At 36.3% G+C, this 12754-nt stretch overlaps 1 protein-coding gene across 6 annotated transcripts in view; it reads left to right on the top strand.

Moving 5' to 3' along the window:
* ccpg1 (cell cycle progression 1) overlaps positions 1-12754 on the top strand; it is a 45342-nt gene that overhangs the window by 17654 nt on the left and 14934 nt on the right. For 4 of the 6 annotated variants that reach the window (XM_028822470.2, XM_028822468.2, XM_051920481.1 and 1 more), the window contains exons 4-8: positions 2369-2439; positions 2595-2790; positions 3858-4103; positions 5787-5908; positions 7951-8076. In XM_028822470.2, the coding sequence (XP_028678303.2) occupies positions 2369-2439; positions 2595-2790; positions 3858-4103; positions 5787-5908; positions 7951-8076 (761 nt within the window). The remainder of the gene's footprint in view (positions 1-2368; positions 2440-2594; positions 2791-3857; positions 4104-5786; positions 5909-7950; positions 8077-12754) is intronic. The other 2 variants (XM_028822475.2, XM_028822471.2) reach the window with 1 other exon arrangement.

Raw genomic sequence — 12754 nt, 5'->3', positions numbered from 1 at the left:
ACCGGAGTAAATATCAGGTCACCAAAAGGCAATGACCCATACTGCTTTCGCGTATGTGGACAAATATTACATTGCATTGGAACACTGCACCCTGAAACAAATCAAGAACGCAAATATGCACAAATCACGTCGGCACCTACAAAGCGCTTCTGAAACCGCGGAAGAAAAAATGTCTCGGCTCCAAAAACACATGTCACTCCTTATTTCAAATACCGGTCCCAATCAGAGAAACATCGGTATCCACTATGGCAATGCACAGTAACAATACACGTGACATCCATCTTGCCACACTATTAATTATAGATGAATGTACAATGGCATCCAGTCACTTACTCAACACCATTGATAAACTTCTACAAACGTTGATGAATAATAATATTCCCTTTGCGGGAAAGGTACTTTTATTAGGAGGAGATTTTAGACAGTGCTTAACTATTACTCCACTTACAATGCGCTCAGCTATTGTTCAGTCCACCTTAAAATACGCGGACAATTGGCATTGCGTTGATGAATAATAATATTCCCTTTGGAGGAAAGGTACTTTTATTAGGAGGAGATTTTAGACAGTGCTTAACTATTACTCCACTTACAATGCGCTCAGCTATTGTTCAGTCCACCTTAAAATACGCGGACAATTGGCATTGCGTTGATGAATAATAATATTCCCTTTGGAGGAAAGGTACTTTTATTAGGAGGAGATTTTAGACAGTGCTTAACTATTACTCCACTTACAATGCGCTCAGCTATTGTTCAGTCCACCTTAAAATACGCGGACAATTGGCATTGCGTTGATGAATAATAATATTCCCTTTGGAGGAAAGGTACTTTTATTAGGAGTAGAGTTTAGACAGTGCTTACCTATTGCTCCACATACCATGCGCTCAGCTATTATTCAGTCCACCTTAAAATACGCGACGACGTCATATAAACAACACGAGACCGAACTACAATACATATACAGGCGCGAGACCTGATTGGTGATAATACGAAGAAACGAACAGTCCGCATATTAACAGTGACTTCGATCCTACTTATTACTTATCCATATTCCTAACGATAAAGATCAAACAAGTCATCAATTCACGATCACGGATACAAAACTAGATGGCTCGAGTAACGGGACCACAAACACGAACCCGCATCAAAAAAAAAAAATTCACCTTGGCGCGCTTCTAAAACCGCGTAACAAAAAATGTTACGCCACAATGACCATCTTAATTTCCCCTTAAAATGGAACAATACTCATGCTATTAAGAAACCTTAACACTAAACAAGGTTTATGCAATGGTACACGTTTAGCCGTCTACACCATGACACACAATGTTATTCAAGCAACAGTTCTTACAGGATCACATGCTAACAATACTGTTCTAATTCCTAAAATTGACCTTACAAGTTCTGACCTGCAATTACCTTTTACACTTAAACGGAAACAATTCCCCATTAAACCTGCCTTTGCCATGACCATCAACAAATCACAAGGACAAACCATGCACAAGCTTGGCATCTACCTATCTGAGCCCGTTTTTGTACATGGACAACTTTATGTGGCCTTCTCACAACTTCGACGTTCATCTGACGTTAAAGTTAAGGTCATAAATGCTCCATGCCAAGGAAAACTCATTCAAGGACAAGACACCATCTTTACTACTAATGTTGTTTACAAAGAAATTTTCCAATAAACCTTTACACTGTGCCAAACACTTCATTGTTTGCTTCCTATCTGCGTCATCTACACCTTCACACTATACTATATCTCATTCATACATCACGCTCTTTGTAATTTCCCAACACCAGGGGTTGGCGAGCGAAGCGAGCAGGGGGCGGAGCCCCCTAGTTAACAATATATTTTACATAGCATATATGATATATTTTGGCCATACGACTACTAGCTGGTGCTGTAATTGTGAAGATGTAGCTGTATTTGCCCAAACGTGGGGCAATTGCTTATCATGACAGTCACTAAAATTCTTTCAACAGTTAGAAAGAAAATTTTTACTTTGTTTTCTGATATAACAGTGAAACTGAAAATTTCAAACAAAGAAAAATGGATTTGAAAATAGTTTTATCACTTTTTAGGTTGAGATACTTGTGAAGGTATTAAGGTCTGGAAAAGAGAAGAGAGCTTAAATATATTTGTAGTGATGGTTTGAGAATAATTTAAAGTCATGCTCTTTTTTTAAATACTTGATGGAACTAAAATTTCATGGTGCATCTCTGTATTATTTTCAGTTTCTTTCCCCTCGTTATCATTTCTACAGTATGATATTCATTATATGCTTGAAAATCTTAGTAGAGCAAGGATATGTAATATAGCCGACTTATATTTTCACATCTAAAATGTTATCTGTGTGAAATATGTTAACAGTGACAAGCCATGCTCCTGCAGAGTCGATTTTTGAATGCAGTCATATTGAAGGGACTCTATCCATTTCTGAGGTAAAAAAATATTTTTTGCAATACAGACTTTAACTTGTGTATAGTGTGTTTTTAAAAAAAAAAAAAAAAATTCAGTACTTTTAGTAATACTCATATCTATATATGGCTTAATAATGTTTTTTTTTTTTTTTTTTTTTTTTAACTTGTCTGTCTAGGAAGCAGATGTGACACTACCAGATGACCAGGTTGTATTTGGTTCTTCAAGTGACCATTCTGACATTGTGACCCTTGAGCCTGAACTTGTGGTGTGGGAAACAAATGAAAGTCTTGCCCAGGATAATGGAATTAATGAGGAGCTTGACCTTGGCTCCTCTTCTAGTAGTCAGTACACATTTAACACACCAGACGCAGGTAAACCTTTCTTTGTTAAACGATTTTCATTTAATTCTTTATACAGGAGTCACGGCTCTGAGGCTAGGGAACTCTGCACCAGTTTGAATCCCATAAATGACAAATGTGATTTCACTCCTCTGGGCCCTTGAGCAAGGCTCTTAACCTGCAATTGCTCCATCCTGGGTATGACGTTAAACCAGCATCCAGCCCTTTAAGTAGGTCCTCCAGCTTGCAGGGAAAACTTGGGGGTTGGTGGCAGGATTGGCACTCCAGCCACTGTGAAAAGCCTTACATTGTTCAATTTCATTTGAACTAGTGTGGTGCTGAGATGTCATCTGTTGAACGACTGCACTCGGGTCCTAATTTGGGACCCTGAGGTGGTTTGTCATGTGGTGGGTGTGGTAATGCGCTGTATCAGTGCCTGCTCCCTACCTCTCTCCTCCTGCAGGAGTGAAATTTTCCTTTTTTGTTTAGAGGCTAAAAACTGAAACGAGTGTCTGTTGGAATATTTTAGGTACTGCTTATCCAAGAGCATATGGAGGAGTAGAGATTTTATATAGCTGCTTAAAATAGTAAACATTTGGCTTAATAATTATGATGTTAAACTACAACATTAACCTTGAATTTTAAATAAAAATAAACTAGAAAATGCTACATTTTTAATACGCAATAATTGAGAAGTATACTTTTGGTTATTTATTGATACATGAGGTCTTTGAAATGAGAAAAATGTAACACGTGATGCAACATTTCAAAGTTGCTTAAATAATAGGCTGAAGCCTGTTATTGCAAAATTGGGTGCAGGGCAGAAAACGAACCTACACTGGGTACCAGTGCAGTGTGAAACCCTGTGCCATTCCAAGAAAGTAATATGAAATTTTGTTAAAGAAGTATTGTTAGTAACGTTGTTGCTAATACCATTTTGCCAAAAAATGCATTGTTTTCCAGATTGGTAATTGGTTGTGTTTGGTTACTTTTTGCAATCTGTGTTTATTTTCTATTATTTGTATTTAAAAAGAGAACTGCCTGCTTTATCTTAATTTGTTTTATTATTTCTTCCCTCCTTTGTTTTTGTTTTCCTGAAGTCAAACAAACTGAATCGAGCAGTGATGAGAAAAGTGGACAATCCACTCCTGTGCTGCGCAGACGTCGCCTTAGAAAGACCACTGTCTCAAACTCTGAAGATAATGAAATTCCACTTGAAGAACAGCAGCAAGAGCAAGAATCACACGATGCATCTCAACCACCCCAGCCAGTCGGTGGCACCCTTAATCGATGCATCTTATTGGCGTTGGTCATAGCTATTAGCATGGGATTTGGACACTTCTATGGTGAGTTGGTTTAAGGGCTCATTGAAGGGAAGTATTATGAATTTGAGCTATTGAAAGCGTGTTTTTTTTTTTTTAGTTTGTTTTGCTTACAGTATGCCACAAATGCAGCTGATTTATTTAAAAATAAAACTGAATTATAAGAAGCAGTTAAAAGGGGCTTCACATCCTGGATCCATACGATGGATATTATCAAATGTAATCTCTATATATAAAAGCCAAATACCACTGACTCACTCTTCACAAAATCTCCCGAACCAGGAGGACTTAGGACTTGAAATTTGGAATGTAGGTTACCCTTGGCTCATAGGTGCTCACTAAGAAACGGTTTTAAAAATTTCGTGGTCCAAGTGCATTCTGTCTGTATGTCTGTCTGCTTTTCACGAGAGAATTACTTAACTGATTTAGATCGGGTTGTTTTCTATAATTTGCTTTAACTTTCTACTTAATTTTGTGACTTCTTTCATCGTGCTAAGTACCAGAGTTCGCTTGCAGTACCAATGTTTTTATGCAGATCCAACACAGTGGATGTGGGCCGAGAGTAGGGGGTGCGGGCCCTTCCTCATTCACTTGCTAACCTCTGTTCGAGTTGGGCTACGTCTGGCCATGTGTTGGAGTGCACCTTGCCTCTGCTTAGCTAGCGATACCTGTTTGTTAAACAGACATTATCATCTACAGGCTGTTAAGGAGTAGCGTTTGACGTTTTTGAGAGAGAGATCAGTGCTCCGTGTGTTTTACAGGGTAGCTGCTGATTGCCAGAGATATCACGGTCATGTGCTTTTCTCCCCATGTGGGGAACACTCTCCCATAAGAGCTGAACATGATCAGATACAGTGCCAACGTCTATTGATTTTTAAAGTTTGTCCTGTTTCATTACTATGTGGGCGCAGCCATGGGGTACAGCTAGTTGTGTATAAAACAGTAATTTCAGATATTACTTTTTTTTTTTTTTTTTTGTACCAAAAACTGTGCAGTATGTGCAAAACACTTTATTTTGTCAAGAGAATGTGTCTATAGGGTGTCCAGGTTTCTTGGGAAGTAGGTACTTCTATCTAAGGCTCGAGGTTTAGACAGAGCAGTAATTCAAACCTAAGATTATGAAGTTAGTTCTACACTGAGATAGCATGAAAGGAAATGAATACACACTTAGCAGTGTCTCATGGTACCGCTCACATTCGCATTGCACTGTTCTGTATCAATCTGAGAGTAAAATTCCAGAGTTCATCAGTTTACAGTTCGTCATAGCTTGTCTGAGCAGAACTTACAGCACATTGCAGTCTGCTGTAGTCTTCCAAGTAAAATGTTTACAGTACCAAAATTGATAGAACAGCCACAATAAACAATTTGCAGTACCAAAATTGACAGAATAGTCACAATAAACAATTTAAATATATCAGTGGGCAATCACATTTACTGGGGATTTGTTTTCTTTCATTTAATATATAGTCTTAAAGCGTAGAAATAGATGAATCTGTTTGTAGTGGTGGAAATATGTTTTCAAGTTTTTTTTTAAGTTACTGATAGTATTTTATCATATTTTACATTTGCTATTTTTAGATATTGGTTGTAAATCCTTCAAACCCATTTAATCATTTTATTGTCATGTCTTTTGTTAGTGTTTACTGTCCACTATAATTTTCATTAGCTTGGTATATGCTGCTTAATTTCATGCTTTTTCAACTTTAGGCACAGTGCAGATCCTGGAACGAAACAGAGTTGTTAAGAAAATTCATGAAGACCAACTAAATGATGTTAAAGATGACCTGTATCAATGTCAAAAAGAGCAAGACATGTCAGTTGAAAGCAAGGTAATTCTATATTAAACACAAATGTTCTCTATGATCTGGTTTGTTTGTGTCTGCCATATCAGATTCTAAACCATAGATTTTGAGCTGTCAGGGTAATTTTGTTGTAGTGGGTTTTAGGATCAAATACTTGGGCATTTTAATGTTCTAGGAGGAACAAAATCTGATACCTTGATAACAAGTCACTGTTGACAATATTGTGTCAGTTTATTTCTTGGATTCTTTGTACTACATTTAGTGTTTCAGTGTAGTTTATATCAGTTTAGATTGTACTGATTAAAGATTTTTTAGATTTCTTTTAAGAGTACTAATATGTTAGTACATTAGTATGTTACTACACTATTTTAGATATTTATTCAGTTATTATGTTAGATCTACACTTTACATTTCAGTGTTCTTATGTCATACCATTATGTATGAAGTTGATCATAACTTGTTGCCACATTTTTCAATGAAAGTATAAAATTCCTTAACTGAATTCCTTTTCCTTTTAAATTAAAAATGTGAAAACCATATTAAAAAGATCCTTTGTACCATATATACCTGGCTCTGGGCCTCTATCTTTATTGAGCTAGGATAAAAAAGACAATAAAGAAGCTGATCATTACGTCACATTAAAATTCATTATCATTGGCATTGGTTGTTGCTTTCTTATCCCCTGGTTTAAAAACCATTCTAATCAAGTATGTTCTTGCTTGGCTGATATAAGATTATGTGTTCAAAAGTTTTAGAACACCTCAGTTTTTTCAGTTTTTATGGAAATGCACACAGTTTAATCTCTTGATGGTTCATGAAATCAAAGCATAGAACAAAGAAACAATGGCAAATAAAAAAATAAGTCAAGAAACCATTAAGTGTACAAAATTTTATTCAGATTTTTGATTCATTAAAGTAGCCAACGTTTGCTGTTATAACAGCCAAACTGTGGTAACCTGTTTGATTCAAAATGCCAGTCACTCTGTGCCAGTCACCAACTCGGCCTCCTGCAAAAGAACCCCAAGCCATCACACTTCCTCCTCCATGTTTGACAGTAAGTGTCACACATTGAGGAACCACCCTGTCACCAACTCAATGGCGTACAACAACCCTGTGTGATGAATCGAAGATTTCAAATTTGGATTCATGAGACCATAAGACTTTCTTGCAGTCTGCATCAGTCCACAGCCAGTATTTCAAGGCCCTATTTTGTCTTTCATCGACTGGCTTTCTTATTGCCACTCATCCTATCAAATCTGCAGCACAAAGTCTTCTCCTCACAGTAGAAACTGATACTTGCTTTTTTTTTTGACCTGCACTGTTAAGCTGTACTTGAAGCTGTTGTGCTGTGAGGTGCCTGTGATCACACAAGCTGGTGACCCTCAGAAACTTGTCTTCTGATTGGGTGGTGACTGTTTGCCAGGGTTGGCCAGATCTGTTCGTATCAGAGTTTCTTCCATTGCTTTTGGATTGTGTAGGGCACCACTGGACTCACTGACACTTTGATTTTTTTTTTTTTTTTTGTTTTGCGCAATTTCTCTAAATGAAAGGCTTACACTTGTAAGGGTAATGATGCATGCTCTATCTCATTTCTTTTGTTAATTGCCATTATTACTGGAATATTATCCAAGTAGAACATCAAAGAGTGTAATGACACAGAGGGTTTTTAAGTAATCAACACAAGTTGGGACACCTGTGCAAACTGTTTGCTTCAACTTGCAAGGTTCATTTACTTGAATTGCTACAGGATATCTGTACGTTGTTTTCTATTAGTTGTTCCCCAAAGAAGGCCCATTTGTAATAAACTGAAAAAAAGGAAATTTCAGAATTTGCTAACCTAAACTTTAAATTTACTGTTTACCTTTTCACCATGTTAGTTCATTCATTGCATTTCAACTGATTAAACTTGAAGAAAAACTAGAAAAACTGAGGTGTTGCGTGTGTGCGTGTGTGTGTGTGTGCGTGCGTGTGTACAATTGGTAATCGTGAACATCAAATTTTAATTTTTGATAGAGCACATTTTTATATTTCAAATATTCATTATGTGCTGATTTTTTACAAATATCTAGAAAATTGTTGGGCAACTGTCAGAAGATTTGGAGGAAAAGAGAGACATGGTGCTCTCTTTGACAGGAATTATGGATAAAATAAGTAAAGAGAACCAGCAGCTCAGAATGAAACAGGCTGAGCTACAGGTAACTCTTTTTACTTTTGCATGGAACTTATCATTCTGTCTTATATTATTTCAAGATATTTGTAGTGCATAGTTTTTTAATAGTAATATATACTGTACCTTTGTAATATAGATGTTAATTAAAATGGGGAATTTTTTATTTAAAGTGAGTTTTAAAATTGTAAATGAAAATGCTTGAATGTTGTTGAAAATGCTGAATGTGTACTTCTTCTCAAAGCAAATACAATTTCAGACTAAACAAGAAAGCTGAAATATGTGAAAATGAAAAAGCAACTAAAATCCATTCCTTATAGTTCCACCAAGCATTACCATTATCCTGTAAAATAGTGTTTTGCAGTGACCATGAACAAAACCCAAGGTCAGTCATTAGGAAAATCATAACTTGATTCACGACTTGAATGTTTTACTCATGACCAATTGTATCTAGCATATTGCAGAGTCAGGAGCTCCAGTGAACTAATAATATTAGACGCTTGTTTAAAAAAAAAATAATGTGCAGAAATGTGCTTGATGAGTTACCTAGTACTTCTGATACAATTACCAACCCCACTATAATCAAGACCCATTGTCTTAGGAAATTTACACAGCTAGTTATCACGTTAATTTCGATATAAAATAGTCATTAATAGATTATTTTACAATAAACTAGGGAGCTCTGTCCCCTGCTCGCTTTGCTCGCCAGCTCCACTCCCTGCGCTATGTGACAGCAACTTTGCGTCTCTGCCGCTCGTGTATGTGGATTTCACTTTTACCAAACAACAAAACTTTTCATTCTCGTGGATAGGCCTCTTCATTGGGAAGAAACACTACTTTTTCCCTGATGGCAACACAAATTAGACGATCTACTTAAAGTCTCTGACTTAAGGTTTAAAGCTGAACAATAGCTACATTCTTGTGTCATATTGCCTATGTCCATATATTCAATCTCTTTTCGCTGTTCCGTATTTTCACCGAGTAATAATTTCTAACTGTTAGCGCTATTGCGATCTTTACTATCAGTTTTTCGAGACTTTTTGAATTTTAGTACTTTCATAATCTCTAACCTGCTCTGCAATTATGTTTCATGTTGCATTAGAGGTATTGGTTGCGCTGTACGTTTTCGTTGTTTTTTGGCTTTGAAATTCACACAAACACTTCAGTAAAAACAGTATTTAGAATTACCTTTTCATTAATATCGCATTGTATTGTGATGCCGTGTTTGGAATTACGTCGTGACAATGCAACGTATAACTGCTTGTGAGTGAACATTGTTTCTTTCTCTCTACATGAACTGTAACTGACAATAGCAATCACATGAGAAATGATTGAACTGTGTGTGTGGTTGTAAATGTTGTAGATGTAGGCAGGACTTTTCCAAACCTCTTTGCAATAAAGTCTTCTCTCGCTGGACTTGAAATGATGTCTCGCGGGTCTTTAAATTATCTCTTGTCTCAGGTTTTTCTTTTTAATCTTTACTATCAATCTTTACTATCATTTTTTGAGACTTTCAAATTTTAGTACTGTCATTATCTCTAACCTGCACTGCATGTGTATTGCGCGCCAATGTTTTTGAATTCTTTACAAAGCTCTACTTTGTCATCTACTCTTTGTCTTTTATTAAGTTGTAGGCGTGGTTAAATCTTTTGGCACAAAGTCTCCATCTTGCGGAACGTGAAAGTATCTCTCTGAAAAGGTCACGTCTCGTCCCAGGTTAAAAAGTCTTGTCTCCCAAGATTTTTTTATTATAATAGAGAGATATGGTCAGTAGGCAGTGGAAGAAGTCAAAATAAAAACATTTTAAAATTTAAACTACATTTAATTTTTTTTTTTTTTTTTTACACACAGTCGTTTTTTCCTTTGGTTAGTCCTTATATGGGGTTTTATTCTTCTTTTATTATCTTCTTTATTGATGGGTATTGTTTCCCTCCAGGTCCCTTGTGGTCTTCTGATTATTCATTTCTGATAGAAACTCAATAATAAGATCCTGGTAAAAATATAGCTAAGTGGGCCTGCAGTCTTCAGTCATTCAGGAATATGAAGACTTTCTGTGGTAGGCCAAGTGGCTGCCCCAGCCCTCCTGATGCTCTAAAATTATGTTACTAAGTCACTATCTGTTGTGAAATTATGGAAGTCTGATGATGCCAGAGACAAGGAATTAGATTTATTCATAATGTTTTTGACACATTACTGTACATTAAAAGCATTAGTGCTTTTTGCAGTGTTTTTTTTTTTTTTCCTTAAACAGTTACTGACACCTGGCCATCCCTCTTTGTTCATGGGACCGGGTCTATTACATAAAGAAAAATATAGAATTATCTTGTGGATTGCATTGTCTTGTGGTTTGGACTTCAGTCAGTGTTGTATTTAAATGTGTGCATAAGTCAAAGAAGTTTTCAATTCTACAACAAGTTTGGTTTTTTTTTTAGTTATGCTTAGTTTTGTAGCAGTCCCTGTATAACTGCAAAGTACTTACATTTTGTATGGCTTGGTGGTCTTTATTGATATTATTTTAATTCTTTCTCAAACTGCAGTAACAGCAGCAGTCAGAGTTGTTAGCTTTGTTATACACATTTGCTTGCAGTATAAAATAATTACTCCATTCTAGCTGATAATGCATGATACCTGAAAAAGTGAAAGGCACTGCATCAACATTATGTCTTAATAATACATTTAGAATTTGTTTTTGTTAAGGGTATTTTTGTAGTGTATTATTATTCAGTAGTGTTCTGAGACACTTCTGTCCTGAATCTTTGTCACGCAAACATTAACTCTGATTATGCTGAGGGGACTTAAAGTATCACCATGGTTTCTTTATAATCTGTAAAAATAAAGGAACAAGAGACATTCAAAAACACCCTTAGTTTTCAGTCATAATTGTTACGTGCATAATAGCTGTAAACTCTAGCTGTGATAATTCATTAATAAATGGAACCTTATATTTTTATGGACAGTTAATGCAGAAATAACCAAATATCTTTAATGGTAAAGATATGATATTCAGAGGAATTATTGGTGGTTAGGAAATTCTTAATTATTAAAGCTACAAACAATACAAACTAAAGAAGGATAAATATCTTGAAATAGTTTTTACACACACACCCCCTCCTTCCCCCTAAAAAATACCACATATTCTACTGGGACTCATAATGGACAAACACACCGAATACCCAACATTGCTTGACCCAAATTTATCATTAACTTTTAAATTTTTTTAACTATTGTTTACATTGTGCATGCTTTTATTAAAACCAACCTGTTGGAAAAAATACTAAATCTGAGAAACTGATTGAACCAACTGGATACAGCTGGAAACACAATTACAGATTTCAAAAAATGTCTACCTACATGGGATGTGCTGTGAACTGATAAGTAATGAAGATGTCCGTTCAGACGCAGAAAGCTGGTTCCACAAACAAGATAAAGCTTTTTTATTTGAGTTGCATCGAAGAGCTTCATAAATATTAAAACAAGTATGTTAATGTTTACCAGGTTATGTAGAAAATAAGACTTCTAATAGGTCAGACTCAACCTTTTGATTACCCCTCATATCTGACCTGTTTGTTATTAATTTTTAATAATGATTCTGCCACTGAAATTAGACATTGTGTATAGCATTTCCCTCTTTTAGTAAAACTTAAGCTAATCCATAAGAGTAGCCATAACATCCTTAACAGTCAGTGCTTTTATTCAACTGTAGAGTTGTCTTCACTGATCTTAACCTAAGGAGGGTGTTTTGTCTTGGTAGAGTTCTATATTACTCTACTTTCCCCTTTTGTATTATTAATATGTAGCCTTTGTCAGAATGCCTCAAATCTCCCAGACTTACCCCTGTTTATAAGGTATTGTAGTATATTACTTCTCCCCTCCTTCCTTTCTACATCTATAACCTCAGACAATTAGGTGTAGTAAAAAACAAGCAGGAGTTAAGTTACAATTTAAATAATGTATTATTGATAATAACATTAATAAATAATAACAATATGCAACGAACATTTGAATATTGGCAACCATACAACCTGATAAATGGTGATGTGTAGTTTCAGGCAGCACACAAACTTGTTAGTTACTTAAAATGTCTCTAGTTAAGGCATCATTTGTGGTCCGCTTTCTTCAGAACAGGCCACATGCCTGTCTCAATATGGCTGCCTAGCTGTGCTCTTCATTGTGTTGTCCTTTTCAGTTCATGCTGTGTGATGATCTTTCATCAGTTTGGTGAGAGAGAGAGAGGGTGAGGTAAAGCAAGCAAATGTATAGTTTTTCTGTCCAACCCCTACAGCCAGTTGGGCGCCGTGGTACTTAAAGGCTTCTGATACAAAACAGTTCCAAACAGCCATACTTCAGACCAGTGGGGGGGACAGAAAACCTTCACACCTGCCCTCCAAACCATGTGTTAAGGTAAAGCTTGGCAGCCTGTCTTTCCTGTGGGTTTGACTGAGAGACTTCAGCAGAGAAATATTAGCCAAACTTGTTTGAGGCACTTCACCCCAACCCTGCCGTAAAATTACAAAGAGCTAAAAGGGGGGAAGGCGTTCTTAACACTAGAATTACCAGAGCCTACGAAAAAACTCATAAATCCGTCCCACCTTAAATCGCGTCTTAAAGCCGTTTGCACATCTCCGCCAGAGTCTTTTGTCATCTAAATGTGCTGATAAACACAAGCTACTAGCAGCCAGCTATTCTATCCCCCCACCGACTTAGAA

The sequence above is a fragment of the Erpetoichthys calabaricus genome, chromosome 17, assembly GCF_900747795.2.
Source record: "Erpetoichthys calabaricus chromosome 17, fErpCal1.3, whole genome shotgun sequence".
Taxonomy (NCBI): Eukaryota; Metazoa; Chordata; class Cladistia; order Polypteriformes; family Polypteridae; genus Erpetoichthys; species Erpetoichthys calabaricus.
Note: the sequence above shows the minus strand (reverse complement) of the source record. Positions and strands in the feature narration are given on the sequence as shown.